Source organism: Choristoneura fumiferana, chromosome 23 (genome assembly GCF_025370935.1).
Source record: "Choristoneura fumiferana chromosome 23, NRCan_CFum_1, whole genome shotgun sequence".
Lineage (NCBI taxonomy): Eukaryota > Metazoa > Arthropoda > Insecta > Lepidoptera > Tortricidae > Choristoneura > Choristoneura fumiferana.
In genome coordinates, this window is record NC_133494.1 from 7,083,544 (window position 1) to 7,102,531 (window position 18,988).

The window sequence follows — 18,988 nt, forward strand, 5'->3', positions numbered from 1 at the left end:
AGAGGGGTTTGTGTTCTTTTTATTCGACTGGATGGAAAACGAGCAAGTGGGTCTCCTGATGGTAAGAGATCACCACCGCCCATAGACACCTGCAACACCAGGGGGATTGCAGATGCGTTGCCAACCTAGAGGCCTAAGATGAGCTCAAGTGCCAGTAACTTCACTGACTGTCGGTTGTTTGTGTGTGTTCTTACAGTGTGGAAGTGGAGGAACTGCATGAACACGCGTATTTTGCATAGGTAAACTTAACTATCATAAGGTCGCGGGTGAGCAAAGAAATTCTTTTAGTTCATACACTGTTTAGCTCCAAACATACTTAATCAAAGGGAGTCTTTTGCAGGAGGCTCTAATTCTGATTGCAAAAGTTATTTAAAATTCCTGTGCATATCTTCTCCTATTACTAAACATCACACTTGGTGAAAATGTGGAGCTCAGTTCAGTAGTGTGAAAATGTGTAAAACAGCCAAATCTAAAAACAGGTTAACCGACAATTTAGATTTATTTTTTCCAACAAGTGGCCAATCAATCAATGGTAATAATAATCATCATCATCATCTCAGCCATAAGCCATACTGTTAGTTGGACATATGTAGATAGGGGGCTCCCCTATCCTCCTGAGTCCTGACATTTTTTAACAAACTTAGCGTTTAAGACCTAGACGTGGTTGACCTGCTTTGTTATTTTGGATATTATTTCAAAACTCTTAGAATTCTTTATTCAATGAACAATTTGTACTTTGTAAAGGACATTCGGTCGTTATTCTTAGTGTTAATTAGTCCTTTATAAAGTACGCGAGGACTTAGGAGGGTATATACTTCCAGTTGCTTCGGTTGGAAGCGGCTTGCAGCCACCGTGAACCTGCGGCTTTATCAAGTCATCCGTCCATTTCGTTGGTGATTGGTTAGATCATTGGTGGTAATTTGTAATACTGATGTAATATTTAACTTTCATTCACGACTTTGAGTACGACTATGAGATATTTAATTTATGTTAGGGTAACAAGGAAAACTAAACTTTGAATTACTGAATCTTTATTATCATTGATTTACACCATGAAGTGGAATACATAATAACGTAGTTCGAAAAATATTATTTTATACAACTAAACTATAAAAAATATGGCTACGCGACAGACGACCTGTCCATTATTGGCACATAGATTATTTCATTATTTACCGTCCCTTCCAATATTTCAATAATTATTAATCATATTATTGTTAAGTCATAAAGATGATTTTAAATTAGCAGTGTCTTCTGCGACACTTAATATATAAAATATTTATATATCGTGTAAAAAGACAATAATTTTATTAATTTAAAAAAAACCCTACCGCGTCTATTTCGCAAAAGCATCGAAATAAAGGTAAAGTTAAAATTGAAGCCAATTTATCTTTCCTTCAAATTATTTCATTGAACTTTTATATTTATGAGAAAGTTCATAACTTTCTAATTCATATTAAAGTTAAACAAAAAGAGATGAAAAAATTACAAGACTAGAGCTTATAAGATTTTATGACACGAGGGAGACCATGAGTTAAGCAAAACTATGATAGAAAATAAATATTGTTGTTTAAATTTTTCAGAAAAAAAAAGTGTTGCAAATATTTTTTTTCAAAGATGATCCTGTAGTTTTTAAGAAAAAGAAAAGTTCATATCAAGTAAGCAGTTGAATTAAAACTTTTCTTCATTATACTATAACCGTAGATCTTTCTTAAGTGCTATCTTTAGGATAAACAACCCTAATCCATACTAATATTCTACGTTTTAGGAACAACCCTCAAAATATACATTAAGCAGCAAATGGAACGTCACTATATTCTTATAAATAAAAACCATGAAAAATACATTAGTGTATTTTATGATAATCAAAATTAAAATAATTCTGCTGCGTATGGAATTACTTGTTGAACTTAATCATTTATTATGTACGTTCCACGTATTAGTAGCTTAAAACCATAACAATATTTTAAATACAATATAAATATTATTTTACATTAAAACATAAGCTAGCTAAGCAATTAAGCTGTTTAAATGCTACCGTCACTTACTCTAATAAATACTATGTACAGATCACCAGAATGTTCTTAATTTAGATCCTATTTCAGCGCCAAAATTTACTATTACAGAATTTTCGTATTTGAAATTACTACAATTTTGTGACAAATTCAGTCATTGCAAAAATCCCATCCTGGCGGTGTTAATGGTGAAGCACGAATACTTTTACGTAGAGAATTATCCCGAATAATACGTATTGAGTGGTCACACTTGTCTTGGAACATCACCATCTTAGACAAGCGGTCTCCTTGTTTGAGTTGTAATGAAAATCTCTGCAACAAAAATTTAAACATTAGTAAAATGTAGACCATTTAATTAAACTGTCTCTAATTTGAATTTATGAAAGGTGTGTTTTAAAAGGTTTACCAAAGTTAGATAGATACTTAGAATTTAACAACCAATGTTAGTCTAATAAAACGTAATTTTAAAAAATCCATTAAACCTTTTTACGAAAAAAGATGTAAGTTGATATGAAAAGGACAGATCACAAATTGGTTAATTTTTCATTCAAAAAAATGAATGCTTGGGCATTTTTAAATTAGCACGACCAATTTTATGTTTTTTACTCAAATGTGCGGTCCTCTTCACTGTTAACTTCTTCATAAAGTAGTCAGTGTGCCATGATAATAAAACTGACAACCTGACTTTTTAATAATGAAAACTGGATGACACAGACTACACATTACAGTAGTTGCTGTAGTCGTCGACTTTAATGTAGTCAGAGTACATATAAAGTGATCCTTACTCTATTGTATAAGAGAGACCGCTGTTGTTGGATCGTGCTTACTCCTCACCTTCACCGCCACAAGCATTGACTACATCTACAACAATTGAGAAAAACATGTTAAAAACAATTACAATTAAAATATCATGTTAAATAATTGCAACTCTTCCTTAACACGTCAATCAAAAAAGAAGTGGTTAAACCGTGGTGCAAAAAGGAATGTGTGCAACCAAAACTTCGAGTTAGTTTACCAGTGCTGTAAATTAAAATAATAAGAAAAGTTATAAACAAAAATAATACAGTTGGAGTTTGGAATCTTTTTCAAGTTAATATCTTAACATCTTCAACGAAAAACGCACAACAGTTTCTAAAACGAGATTATGTCCTTTTTGCCTGTTAAAAAATTACAAATTTAAATGCATTTATGTCTTCTCTGTTTTCGACCCAAACAACAATGAGCAGTTTTAAAGGGATTAATGTCGAACGTGCCGACGAGTTATTCATAATAATATTATTATTGTACCTTTTAACCGTGCCTAAAGACTCAATTCTTATCCGTGAAAATTGTCCGCTAAAATAAGTCGTAAAATATTTAGCAACAAACTTGAACGCCACGGTGTTTCGAACCGCGAAACGCCCAATTCGTTGGTTGAATTACTTTTTTTTTTATCGGAGTGACATGGACATGTCGCCAGTAATTATTTGTAATCGTGATGATGCTATTAAAACTTCACTGTGTCAGTTACTCAGCTTAATCTCTGTGATGGTGACAGAACTTTTTGTTCCAAATTTAATCCAACTTAACTTTTTGTGAAACAATTGAATTAACTTGATTAAAATTAGTAGTCATGCAAACATTTAGGAAATCATCGCATGCGGGGCAAAGACCTCCTCTCAGTGCCAGTGGTGATAGGGCCAGTGCTGAAAGGACCAACATTTGGAACAAAATTTAATTTACATTCTATGATCAAAAAAAATTTTCTTCGAATTTCTAACGCAGATCTAATTTCCACAAATTGTTTTCTCAACACGATTTCGCGTCGAAGTGTTAAGATCGGTCGATACGCCACAATGGTGTAAAGGGCGTAAGGTGACAGCATTTATCCACTTCCGCGCGAAACGCTGGGTTACTTCGTGAGCACCCTGTATGTGACTGTGGGAACTGAGCGTTTTGTTTTCTAATACAGAGTGTCTTAATTGGAATTTCATTATTATATTTTTTATTTGTTACGTAATATTGGTTATTTATTATTAACGTAAACGTAGAAAATATGGCGTCATTATAACCTAAAAATTTCTGCTTAAAATCTGTGTTGTGTGTAATGTGTCTGTTTTTTATTATTCTTAGTAAAAAAAAAACAGTATCTATGATTTTTAAAAACGAAAAATATTTTCGGGTCACCGGACGGAATTTTGAATCATCATTGGGGTTTCCAGGATTCGAGATCAGAATCTGATTTTGTCTATTTTTTAAACTAATCTATGATATATGTCATAATGTTAATATAGGTAATAGTGTGTGATTTTTTTAAAGGTGGAAGTTGATCATTTATTTAATTGGTTCTAAACAGCCTTTGTAGTGAGCATTGTTGCAGATCCTAATTAGCAGTTGCCACCTCGCGGCGCAAGTGCACACCTAGTGTTAGTTTCAACGGTTTAGACTTATAATTGAAAAGATTTTGAAATGAGAACACAAGCTGTTGTAGTTTCTATATGCAAAGAAAATAAAAAATAACAGGTAAAAAAATTATATTAAAACTTTCGTGTATCACTAAAAAATATAGCAAAAGACACAGTTACGCAGGTCTTTGTGTTACATAGATGTTTTGAATAAAAATACAAAAATAACAACTAATTAAAAAAAATTAAAAAAATGCTAGTTGTCATAAAAATTTCGAGGTTACTGTCATACCATTTACCTGAGACGAAAAAGTGCCACAAAAGTTAGTATTTCCATTCCTCTTAATCACATACTCGTTTTGCATTAAACCCTGTACCTTAAATCAGCCAATTAAATAAATTTATTCCCTGATTGGAACGGATCGACCTATCGCGATGCGATAAGCGCCTGCGCCGATGCCCCAGTGCGCTAACTTTATAGGACATCGCACTCTCGATTTTGAACTACAATTAAAGCTTATTCTGAAATAGCTTTAAAAAGGTACAATGCTAATTGAGCTGCAATTTTTTTTTTAAGAAAAGGTGGTTTTTAATTTTTCGTTCGTATTTCTAAAAAAAAAATTTTAGCCAGTGGTTTCTAATTTACTCCCACAACTGAAAAGGGGCGCGAAAAAAAAAATCCATCGTGCTCGTTGAAAATGTAGATATTGTACCTATTTTTTGCTTGACAGTATTTTTCATCCTTTTTCCGAATATTTTTTTTAACTCTTTCACACTGACCCTTGAATTTGAAATTGACCGATAATATTTATTCACGTATTTTTTACTATTAAATACGCAATATATTGATAAATCAATTTTATAGTGTAAGTATATTATTATATATTTTTGTTCTTGACTGTATGAAAACCTCGGTGCGCGTGTCCGACTCGCGCTTGGCCAGTTTTTTATTTTTACCTAATGAAGGTAAGGTAGTCGCCTATTTTAGATACTCGTAGTACCTAATCATTAAAGGCAACATAATACCGGGTGTGGCCTGTAATATGAGCAAATAATTAAAACGTACTTCGTACTCCTCAAACTGAACAACATTAGTTCAGCGACTTTGAAAAATAATTAGTTTTTTAATTTTTATTACACTTTTAAGTTTATTCGAAGAAGCAATGTAAAGCGAAATGCTTGATGTTTGTAGCGTGACAGGCGTCAGTTGTGTTCTAGGATGGCGTACATTGAAAGCAGTATTTAATTTTGTATGAAAAAAGGAAAATTCAACGACTCCATTATTTTCAAAAGTCGCTGAGCTAATGTTGTTCAGTTTGACGAGGACTCCCTATATTTTAATAGCCTGTATGTTAACCCAGGGTATATATTACCTGCAGAGCTGGATTAAGTCAGCGCGGGGCCTGTAGCAAATTTTATCATGGGGCCCTTGATTTGCTTCAAGTTTATAGTATAAGTAAAATACTATAGTCAATAATTTTGATACCATCTCTTTCTTTGACGGCAGTTTCGTGTTGGTTTTGTGGTGGCAGTATTGTACTTACACATTGATTTAAAATAAAATATGCTTCTATCAAAATTTTCATTTTTACGATCGAAAGCATTCCGAAAGCAGTCCGCGGGGCCCCTAGACGCGCGGGCCCGTAGCATTTCCTACTCTTGCTACGTGGCTAATCCGCCACTGATTACCTGTATGCCAAATTTCATGCAAATCCATTCAGTACTTTTTGTATGAAAGTATAACAAAAACATACAAACATCATTCAAACATTTATAATATTAGTAAGATATTCGTGGGCAAATTTTTGGTGACATTGTAGAAGATTCTGTTACAGTTTCCAGGTATTCTAGTGGAAGTACAGGGCATCTAAAAAAAAACAAAAATGTTATCCAACTTCTGGCGGTTGAAACGGTCGAATAATTTTTATCAAGCAGATCCCGAACGCCACCAACCCTTTCACGCTTTCGTCGAACTATCGCGTTTAAGGAAGTGGCTCATATGTGATTATTTCAACAAACAATCAGGCATCGGTAGCGGAGGCGGCCTAGGGCGCTCACGGAGCGAGTTTCACACGGCCACGTATCATTACGTGTGGCATCGCGTACTTTAGGGCTTCTTCGACAATGGAAATAAATATAAATACCTAAATAAGAAATATCATGGAACACTTGACACCGATTGACCTAGTCCCAAACTGAGCAAAGCTTGTACTATGGGTACTAGGCAACGGATAAACATGCTTATATAAATAAATACATATTTACTTAAATACCTGCCCCGGCCGGGAATCGAACCTGGAACCTCGAGCTTTGTAATCAGTTTCTCTAACCACTTGGCCATCCGGTCGTCATACTTTAATTATAAATGCGAAAACTTGTGAGTGCGTCCCTGTGGTATTCCTTCGTGCTAAAACAGCTAGATGGGTTTGTATGATATTTGTTATCTCGGTGGCTGTAAGTCTGGAATAACACTTGGGTTACCTTTTGTCCCGGACGACCGGATAACCTAGAGCCTGACTATGAAGGTCGGGGCAGATATTTATATGAATAATAGCAGTGTTTACTCTCGAGCCTTGGATTTGTATTTAAGCATGTATTTACTTATGTATATAAGTATGTTTATCCGATACCTAGTACTCATACTACAATGTTTGCTTAGTTCGAGACTAGGTCTATGACGTGTTTTGCTTCAAACGTCGACCAAATATTAGGTTTATTTTGTCGATGTTCAAAGCAGCTAAAATTTTGAAACAGAAATTAATAAAAACCTGAACAAAAAAAAGTTTGTAGCTATAAACGACTCTGTTTCTCTCGCCGCGCGTTTTTCAAAATTCTAGCAGTCTATAAAGTACGTAGCCCTGCAAAATTGCGGCAATTTGATCGCGGAACGGTTAGGCGCAGTACACATTGTTCCTTGTACGGTTGGCGCATAAACTGCAAATTATACCGCGGCAGTCACGTGTGCCTGGCTCTTGCGGGCTACCGTCCGCGTTCGCACAGTTTCGGAAGCATTAGGCCCTATTAAGAACCGTTAACACACGAGCACGTCACGACTCACGACTCGAGCGTGAGCGATCTATCGACGATCTCGGTAGCCCGGATGCGATGCAGTGCGATGGGTCGCACGAAACGCTTTGTTTTCTCTGTTGATCGTACTTTCTAGGTGAGCAAGGATAATTATTAGTATAACATTCTAGGGAAACTTTTTTTCTTATTTAAAAGTAACAAGAGATTAAAATGTACCAAATGGGAAGTGCAGATCAGGTCAAACTAATGCAGTACCTAAGTAGTTTTAGCTATCGCTTATTTAATGGCTGTTTTCGTTTTCTAATAACTGCATTGTCAAGAGAAAAAAGATTTATGCACATACATTGCAAACATTGATCAAAGCCTGTCAGCCGTTTATGCCTTTAACGATTCACAGTAAAAGAAGCGTTATAGATGTGTTTAAAAATTCTAGATAAAACTAACAGACCTAAAAGAAAATTTTAATTTTCAATCATTTATTGCTCAAAATGTTGCATCACATGAATACTTGGAAGATTAAATAGTTTGGTAAGTATAGCCCTTCTCTCGCGAGAACGCGAGATGTGTAACGCTGACATTTACCTTATCTAAACCAGAAATGAACACAGGCTTCTATAATGTCACGCAGAGGACTTTATATTCACGACTCGTCTGCTTCTGCCGATACGTACGGTATTTAGCAGAGAAAGTTTCGTAACGTCATTGTCTCTAAGATGATATTTGCATAGGTGAGGGTCGCGACCCCGTCACTATAACTCGTCGCTACTAGCGCATTGTATGTTAATTGCGGTTGACAACCGCTGGTTCGCAATCTGAGTGACACGAGAGCGCCGGTGTGAACGCTGCCTTATGATTTGAGGAGTTTAATGACCCGCATTGACAGGTTAGTTTGTTTTGTTACTAAATAGTAAACAAAGGGTTTTTGTAACTTTTAAGACAATACGTATGATTTCATTACGTCATGCTGATTGGCTAATTAATAAGGTAAGTTCTTCGTTTACCTTAAGATTATTTGTCATACCAAAACGTTTGCCATAAAAATACAAAACCGTGCCTGTGTTCCGTTAGTATAGGTTAGATTATTATTAATTAACAGGTCTAACAAAATACTGTTTCAGAAATAAATCAGTTTATGAAGGATGAAAAATTTGATTTGATTAGGTTGACGAAAGATTTTCATGTGGGTGCAAGACTACTCTGGAGTGAGTGGAGACTCGCAAAATATTTTGTACGCTTTTCATCACAATCAAAAAACAAAGGTGAACCGGTATTAATGGTCCAATTCAGCTACCACAGGTTTTCTAAGCACTTCTATCCCTACTGCTACCGCCTTGTATGGCAGTAGGTTAGGCTAGGTTAGGTTAAATATCATAAATCCTAAATTGAGTTCACGGCACCTCGTATCTCTTATGTAAGCGTATATTTTTAGTTTATCTCTTGATAAATGTACCGTTTGGGAGGTTGACGACGTTCTTTGTGCCCGTTTTATGCTTTAATGTGATAACTGTCTTTTAGATTTTAAGGCCCTTTGCATCATTATAAAGGAAGAAAAGTAGAAAAAGAACTCAATGAAAATAATGTCACTGGCACATAGTTCTAATTTACCTTCCACATCTATACCGATTTTTCTTGGTTTCAGTTAACTTTGACAGAAACCACATTGTAATTGACTTTTAGGCTTTGTGTTTAAGTCTCTTGCTGCAGTGGTTTAGGCTGTTCGGTGTCTGTCAGTCCATCAATCAGTCACTCTCTTCCAGTCCTAGTTCTCAGCCAGTCTCGTTAGTCTTTTATAGGCGTAATTAGCGTTTTTTTTTTAAAAAGGCCCTTATTTGCTCGTAAAGTAGGTATTCTGTAATCCTTTAATTTCTAGAGGTAGTCTATTGGCCGTCTTCAAATTCAGAACCTCAAATTAACCATCAAGCGTGATTTTCAGAGCTCATAATTTTTTCGGCGTTTTTGATCTTTCATAGTGACTTCTCACTTATCAACTTCCTATATTCAATATCGATATATCGATACACAACATGTTAAAAAAGATTAAAAGTACAGGTCAACAATAGACAGTCATATAATAAAAGAGTGATCTCTTCCAATAAACTTATGAGCAGTCGAAAATGTGAAATAGACATAAATATGGATTGCCTATACAATGAAAACAATGAATAGTTAACAATTTCTTATTTAATAATTACAAAAAAAAAAATTTTATATTGAGTCTGTTGTAGTGCTAATAAGTGTTCCATTAGTGTCTTTATAAAAGATATTACGATTATTATTTTACGATATTACGATTATCATTATCGATATTATTTAGGTAGAGTCGATAAGTGAGAAATCACTATGACAGATCAAAAATGCCGTGAAAATTCCGGGCTCTAGTGATTATGGTCAATAGCAAGCCTATTTGCATAAGGAAAATTCTCAGACTGAAAAATTAATTACATCCGTGCACTAATGCTTCATCGTCATCATCCCAGCGTATAAGAGTATACTTCCCACTGCTGGGCACAGGCCTCTCTGAATGAAAGGGCTTGTGACGTAGTTCCCACGCGGACCCAGTGCGGGTTGTGAACTTCACACGCACCATAGGATGAGGGCTATCGCGTATTTTTGCGCCTAGAGGCGCTAGTGTAGCGTGAGGTCTCCGTAATGTCAAACCACATAGTTTTTGGGTGAGCTACGCGGGTTTATTTATAATTAGAATAATTCTGTAATTATGGCAATTATGGGATAAGGGGCAATGAATGTCTGTGTTTTGAGACAGTTTTGTCTTTCGAAAACTTTTGTCCTCCCTTTTTTTCCGAACAAAACGGGTCTACGCAAGACTATGGATGCTCGATATTTTTATGGTACGGTTTTAAAATCTAAACTTTGTTTTCACGCCCGTAATAACAGACTTTGAAAGCCACACTTAAAAACCTCACGCAACAGTGGCGCCATCTAGTAAGACAAATTAACCTAACCATAAAAATTTCATTTTTGATACAAGCTTTTTTGCTGACTGTACTTTTTGTTGACTGTACTTGCATTGTCACCCAAACTACATTTGCTTACCAAATTTCAAGTCGATGCTATTAACCGTTGAAGAGTTCCGTCTTGTGGAGACGATCCTGGCTGGACAACCAGGATGTCACTACTAGATTATTGTATTGTCACGCGATTTACATAAGTTGGTCAAATTTAACTTGCAAGATTTGATTACAGACAGACAGACAGACAGACAACGTGACAGGTGAAACTAAATAAAAGCTTGTAAAAAAACGATAGCCCTCATTGCTTCGCAGGCTTCACAGGCACTAGCACTTGTCTATTGCAAATACCTATGTCATTGAAACCATGTAACAGTAGTCAGTCAAATTGCTCATTGAACCAGAACTGATCAGTGAGACCCTAATCTGAGTTGGCAGCCAACCGCGACCTTGCTGCACCTGAGTTAAAACGCTAGGCTAAAAGTACTTTAATGTCACCATCATCATATCTATAATCAGCCACTTTACTGCGTCTTATGTGAAGTTCAGCTCATACGGTTTCGGTCCGTAGATTAGTTATGTATTTGAAAAACCGGGCGAATGCGGACTTGCGCATTGAGGATTCCGTACAAATTTGTAGTTATTTATGAATATCTTGTGCCAAAAGAGCCCCTCTCCTAAGCGAAGTGTACAAAGCGTGGCGTCATTTTAGATTGTTACTGACATATGTAGATTGATTTCAAATTCTAGAATAACTGTAAGTACCCTATACCTAGGTTTTTGGTTTGGTTTTGGTTTCAAGTTTTTAATATAACTGGAAGTACCTAGATATAACTAGGTATACCTAGGTTTTTCAGTTACGGAAATTTGTATATAAAACCCTTTTTAGGGTTCCGGAGCCAAAATGGCATAAACGGGACCCTCATAGTTTCGTCAAGTTCGTCTGTCTGTCTGTCTGTCTGTCCGTCCGTATGTCACAGGCATTTTACTCGAAAACTACAAGATGTATATCAATGAAATTTGTCAAATCTGCAATTTAGTTTTGTAGTTAAATTACAAAAATAAATATTTATAGGGGGAGCACTCCATACGCGTAACAGAAATTAAAATAAAAAAAAATTTAACTCTCATCAACGTGTGGCACATAGTTCGACAGCTCTTTTGAAAAGATAATAAGGTTTGAAGATTTCCGGAAATAATCACTCCCAAAGTAGCAAAAATTGTGCCCCCCCCCTCTATCTTGTAAGCCGTTTGTCCAAAAAATATGGAAAGGTAACGCTTAATAAATACTTTCAACGACAAGTGGTTTCAACATGATCGGATATACCGTTTTTGAGTTATTGCCGAAAAACTGCGCTTCTCAACAAAAGGACATAAGTGCCGTGAAGATACGCTCTTTTTCTGGTAATAGATTTTAAGACTGTTTTAATTGTGTTATAACGCACATAATATTACTTGATTTTTTCTAATGGCTACGGAACCCTATCTTGGGCGTGTCCGACACGCTCTTGGCCGGTTTTTTTTTAATGACTGTATCTTTTGATTGCGTGAAAAATAGCTTGTCCACGTGGCTTTGTGAAGGGAAACAACTTTACGAAATACCTGAGGGTTAACAAATTCTACAGCATAGCAATGTCATGATTTAAACAAACATTATTGTTTCAACGCAATTAATAGGTACATTAATTTCTTTTAAGTCGGTATTTATTATATTAATTTGTATTCTTGAGTAATTAATATTAAAACTGACAGAATAAAATATACGAGACTTATTGTCAACGGCTACATGCAGAATGCGTCCGTCGGCTTTTGCTCGAATGTTTAATCGTTGAATTGTTTTTTAATAATTTTTATGTATCAAAAAGGTACTTGCGATAATTATAATACTTACTTATTGCGATCGAAAACACAGGCATTTTTAACTATTTTAAATCAAAAAAGTGGCTATCAACAACTCGACTGAACTAAATTAAAATTTTTAAGAAAATGAATCATAACACTTTAATAAAAAATAATCCTTCACCAAATCCAACTGATCACATCTAAACTGTTAACTTTTTAAAAAAAACACCACCGTCCGAAACAAAAGAAGTCTTAAGCCACTTACCTATGCTGGCGTAGATTGTCCTGCCGTTTGAAGGATTTGCCGCAAACCTCACAGCTGAAGGTGAGCTCTGGGCTCTTGTGGGTGCGTTCGTGAATCATCAGGTTATAAGACTTGGTGAATCTACGCTGGCAGTACTTGCAGACGAACTCGCACTTAGGGCGCAGTTTACGCCTGAAGTCTCGTGTGTGGTCTTCGTCGATTTGCATCACTGCGAACATTTTGTCTGGGCTATCTTGCGTGAGCGACGGGCGGGGCTTGAACGCCTGCGACAATGATAACTTATCAAACATCACGTACAGAACAACTTATACTCTACAGCTAAGTGTGTGCGGTTCATTTTGAAATGAGAACCGGACTGATAATGCATTAAGACTGTTTGCTCAAGACGTAGGTACATAAGTGATGATAGTGTAGGTATGTGGATAAGGCTTTATTAATTGTTGTATGAGTAGATGTATGGAATTAATATGGATAAACAAGTACGCATCTAATAAAAGTTAGATTTAATATCATAAACATATACATACATGGTTATGTAATACTTATTAATGAGTTCTAACACTCAATCAACTCACTTTTACGCCTAATCAATGTAAATTACTGCTAACAAATCATTTCATCTACCGTTAATTAATCTAAGCATCAAATACGCACCTTCAAGACGGACGATTTAATCGTTTTACTAGCGAACTATGTATTAACACTTTCACTGATTTACGATCACATTCACCTCTGAATTAACCAAAAACGCTTTCTATGATATCCTATTAAACTAATTAAGATTTAAGACTCACGAAGTTACACGGAGTTAGTTGTCAAGAAGTGTCAAGGAGACGTGCGTTCGGGAGCGGGGGCTATTAGCAACTGCGCTTCTCGAGGGTGCAGAAACTACTGATAACGTTACACGGAAGGCGAGCCCCCTCCACGTGCGCCCGAGTGAATGAAGAAGCCGCACGGTAGGCGCGGGCGCATGGGGAAAACACATTGATGATGCGCTCGCTCTACCAGCCAGCTTTAAACGGTTTAGGTTAATGTTTTGGTGCAGGTGAATTTTTATGTTATGACGCATTCAAACTGGTTGCTTTTGCAATGTTAATACTCATTTGTTTTACATTTATTTGCATAACATTTTTATTGATTTGAAGTTTTATAAGTCATCGATATTAATTTTGATAACGTGATTTTAACACTTAACAATGTACCTAGTATTGTAGTGTCATTTAAACGGAATGTTGGATTAATTAATATTTTTAGAAAATTCTTCATTCGCATTAACACTACTTATTATAAGTACTGAAACGATTATATGTATCAACAAACTAATAAAGCAATAAAATTAGAAGTAACACATTACTACCAAGTGAACACAGCCAGTTCTTTCTCCATAAAATAAACATGTCACAGACAAAACAGAAAATTACTTTTTTTTTTCATTATTCGTTTCCACGTGGGAAAGCCGCGGTCGCCTCGCGGCTACCGTGCGTTCCACTCACGCGTCCGCACACCGGTACTTCGGTAATTGGTGATTTTTGGCTTCTGTCACGTCATGACCGCACCCTTAGGCGAGCGCTTTCTAGAGCATTTATTTCAGTGGCTGTAGGGTTGGTGGTAAGAAAAGGGGAAGTATTATATGTTACACATATCACTTTTTCTTCATCACCGTTTACAGTTTGTAATTTAATTATTTTTATTATAAAATAACCCTTTTTCATTCAGCATATGTAGATTTTATCAATCAACTTCGGATTATCACCGGTGTTATTAAACACACTGTAGAAAGGCATGCGATACGAGTATATTAACAGTTTTTAATGACTAACGGTTAATTCAATTAGACAGGTTATGTCATCATGACAATGGTGTAGTTGCATCGAAATATCTGTAAATAGCTCATTAAACCTAATTGCGGCAATGTCGTAGAAAATTTATTCGTTCCTCGTCAAACATATCTTATTTACTTTCTCTGATCGAAGTTTATGATGCAAAACCGAAAAACAGTGCATAGTTTTTGAATTTTTGAGTGTATCGACCGTTTACTAACCAAGCCGTAAGTCAAACCACAAAACCGTGTTACTACAAATGGATCTTAGTTATCTCAATGAATGACATTATTATGGTAGAGTAAGCGTCCGGGTGCTGGACACGCTAATGCCCAATGACACTCTGCTCTATTCATCATCATCATCATCATCATCAGCCAGAAGACGTCCATAGTTAAGTGCCTCCGCCTTAAGACGCCATGAACGACAACTCGCTACTTGCATCCACCTCTATTAATGACATAAAAAAGATGCCAACTATTGGAACAGTGCCGAGCACTAGTGCGTTTACCTTACTGTTTCTATATGTACATAAGTATGCACAAGAGACCGCACCCAAGCCATAATAAGCGCATTCATACCTACGTTAATACTTTTGTCCGGCCGATCATAAGTATTAACTCGCTAATTAACTGAGAACATTGTATGTGTTAAGTTTAAGCAGTAAAGATTTATTATTTAGTTCTCGAACTTGCGCCTTCCTAGTGATTGTTGAGAATTATGAAATTGACGCCTAAATGTCTGGAAGTAGTAAATTTCCTTTTTGGTTTTATATTAAGTGGTAGTAGTGGTTTTATGTTTATGGGCGGTGGTGATCTCTTACCATCAGGAGACCCACTTGCTCGTTTGCCATCCAGTCGAAAAAAATAAAATAAAAAAAGTAACAAAAAATTACAAATTCCTAATACCTACCTATGAAAAAAATTTTTTTTTTTATCAATCGTTACTCCAATAAAACCATGGAATAGAAGGACGAAAACAAAACATAGGTAATCTGGTAGTAGAAAACTTAAATCTTTTTTTCTAAAACAGTATTCTGTTACTGACTGATACAAAAAAGAGTTTGGCAATCTCCCATCAAGCTAAGAACCTCCTTTTATAGCAGTTGGGAATTTGAAACGCTCTGCGCTTTGATAAACATCTTATTCACGAATTACGTTTTAAGTAGAATACCGTGAATCCTACTTGAAGCTACTTATAAAATACTATGTTATTAGTTTTGAGGAACATTATATGAACTCCGAGGGATTTTTCAACACTTTCCTGAGATTAAAGAAGCTATCGATCAAATAATGTATTTCTATTAAACACTTTTCTTGGTACCTATCGTATCTTATAAGATACATAATTTTAGATCATCTTTTATATATTTTTTTTAGTTATTTTTGTTAGCTCTAAAAGAATCCAACTAGGCTTGACTTCAGTACACTTGTTTCAACTTGCCAAGAAAAGGGTTAAAGATAGTTTTTTAATCTATTCTGCACTTCAAGTGATATATAGAAATTCAATGTAAGTGGAAGTGTAAATTTAAGCTATTATTTAAGCGTAATTTGTAAGCCATACGATAAATAAATAAATGGAAAAACTTTCTTATTCACTAAGTACCAAACCGTTTATTAGAACAAAACAAACAGAGACGGCATCACATTTATCCGTCAAAAAAATTTCATCAGTGGATGGTGAAACAGCCCCTACAAATATTTTTCTGTCAATAACTAGGTAGAAGATCTAATTAAACGACCATGAGATTGTGAAATACCAAAGTTTGTAAATAACAAAGTTTTCCATTTATTTATTTATCGTAAGACTAGTAACTTACACATGGGAAAACAATCGTTTACAACAATTTGAATCATTATTTAAACAATTCTCCAAAACAAAAACTCGCCATCCTAATATTTTAACAGTTGACTACCTCATCATCATCATCATCATATCAGCCGTAGGACGTCTACTGTGTTGGACATAGGCCTCCCCCATAGACCTCTACCGAAACTCATTTCATTTAATTTTAATAATAGTACTTGTCGTCCGTCACAAAAGAGTTTGTAAAAGAAGTGTCGGACAAGCTCTTCGGCGTCTCAGGCGACGATAGGGCTGGTACCTTCTTTGCCCAGCGCCTAAGTTTGGCGGTGCAGAGCAATGCGGCCTCCGTCCTGGGGACGATGCCCCAAGTGGGCGATCTCCAGGGTATTTTTTTATTTGTAATTTTTAGTTTTGTAAAATTTTGGTTTGTTTAGTTATTTTGATTAAATGTGTTTTCATAGTATAATAGTACTTTTAAATAATTATTTCGTAACAATGATTTTAATTTCAGCCCCGTAGGCGAGTGGCGAAATCTATAACAGCCCGATGAAACGGATGTAAATGTATGCGTCATCGTCATCGTGTCTTGACCGGCCTCATCTCAATACTCAATGATGATTCACACACAACTACAGACAATGTCTGAACTATTGACATTTCACAGAACATTGCTCATTAGCTTCCACGATTTCATTACTGACAGTAAAAAACACATTCTCAAGTAGGTCCCTAGGTAAAACCAACCGCACTATAATTCCTAGTACAAATTGTTTGTTACTATACCTAATAACCAAAGTTGGAAGACTAACCTAACCTACTTAGAAACTGAGAACTGAAACAATTACTTTGAACACCCGCGACCTTATGATAGCTACGTTTATGAAAGAAATGTGTGATCATGCAATTCCTCCACCTCCACACTAGAAGAATATACACAAATCATACAAACCCATCTATCACCACCACCACACTACACTTACGCGTTTCGAATTCAACCAGAGCTCATCTTCAGAGCAACACAACCGTTCACCATGCTACCAAATGTTGGACTAAGTAACGCCTAAGAAACTACTTAGAAAAGTTAAAAAATCCAGACTTTATAGTTTCAAAGTTTAATACCTCAAAAAAAACTGAATCGATTTTAATCAAAAGCAAATTAAGGAAACTCCCTAAGTCCCACCTATTTTTTTCTCAAACAAAAACTACGTCGAAATCGATTTATTCGTTTGAGAGCTACGATGCCACAGATAGATAGACGGACAGTGGCGTCAAACTTATAGCACCCTTATTTTTGGGTGACCCAACATTCGTACCTTTGTGGTCGGAACATCTTTACTATACTTACAGTATTATATAGTAACTGATGTCTTTGAGTGCATCTTTAAGTTAACAAACTCTTCGTGGACATCGTTCAAGCTGCTATCCCTAGATCTTAAATTTTATCTAGATTTTACGCAATGTAGTACATATTTTAGTGTGATGTTAAGTTAAAAATTACGTAAGACGCAACATTTTGTCATAGATATACAGAAATTTTGCGGTTAACACATTTGTTTCGAAAGTTTTGAGTGACTAACTTGATGATTAATAAAACCTCTATTAATTTTATCTTGATTAAAAAGGAATGTCGGTGTTAATCATCTTTTTGAGATCCGCTACCAGCGTCTAAAATTCATAGTACATATTATTGATCACTGGATCCTTAAACATAATAGTATATTATAGACGTTAATTCTGAATACGTTTTTCAACTTTACTGATATTAATAATCACATGTTATATGAAAGTTAAACCTTTCTTGGCATACCAAGCACAAATAGAGAAATACGTAATGAGACTAAACGATAAAGCAAATCCAATTAAATTATCTTTTCTTCTATCTCTCTACAAGATAAATTTAATTGTTCAAAACAACACATTAATAACAATGTATCCAATATCGCACATTCATATACTCAAGTCATAATTACGTACAAAAACTACCATTTCAAAGATAATTATGCAAAATTCCACAAATCAATACAATTCACAGCCAGACTACAAAACCATTTGTTAGCAACATAGTAAAGTTTTTGGATTCAATGATCGTGATAATAAAGGTAGCGTCCATCGCTCCTTCAGTTACTAACATTGTGTGTGATTTTCTTATTAACGAGGCAATGGTGGGCTCGCTGACAAAAGAACTCGCGTTCATAGGTAATTGTGGTTAGTTGTTAAAATGTGTAATCTATGGAACGTATTGAGTCTTTACATTTAATGACCAACAACCATTGATCTATTGAACTGAAGATCAAATGCCAGTCATAAACGTTACCGGTTGTTCTCAGATTTTAAGGGTCGCAATTAAAATTTATCTCAAGCCATAATAAAAATCAATGTCGATCGTTAATTTAGAGCTAATTTTGCTCTATTGTAAATGTATGAATACCAAAGTATGCCTTTAAACATGCTTGTGGAAGGTAAGTTGTAAATTTCTGTTAGGTAAAGTCTGCTGTCCAATTTGCGCAAGTGATAATTTAACTTTCTGGTCTGCGGGTTCTGGTCTGACTTTCATCCTTCGCACCCTAGATTGGTTATGCTTTAACTTTATAGAAAGGCGATTTTTTTTCCTATGATGCTTTGATACGCACTTAGTATTCTCTATCATTTTTGACTAAACGTAAAACATACCAAAAAGCGGTCAAAAATGAAAAAAACTATATAAAATGTTACAATGTAAAATAAACGCATACTGAGCTAAAAGTATTTCCTCCCATAACATTAAAAACTGTAGGTTTCAGTAGATTTTTTTAATCATTGCACAAAAATCTACTTCTATGGTGATGGGAAAAGCTACCCACCTCATGCGAGGAAAAATGGT

The 18,988-nt window shown here is 35.4% G+C and overlaps 1 protein-coding gene across 5 annotated transcripts in view; it reads right to left on the reverse strand.

Moving 5' to 3' along the window:
• Positions 1-1,014: 1,014 nt before the first annotated feature.
• drm (odd-skipped family member drumstick) overlaps positions 1,015-18,988 on the reverse strand; it is a 32,071-nt gene continuing 14,097 nt past the window's right edge. For 2 of the 5 annotated variants that reach the window (XM_074105365.1, XM_074105361.1), the window contains exons 2-3: positions 12,503-12,765; positions 1,015-2,327 (exon numbers count right to left, since the gene is read on the reverse strand). In XM_074105365.1, the coding sequence (XP_073961466.1) occupies positions 2,279-2,327; positions 12,503-12,720 (267 nt within the window). In that variant the 5' untranslated portion in view covers positions 12,721-12,765 and the 3' untranslated portion in view covers positions 1,015-2,278. The other 3 variants (XM_074105366.1, XM_074105363.1, XM_074105364.1) reach the window with 3 other exon arrangements.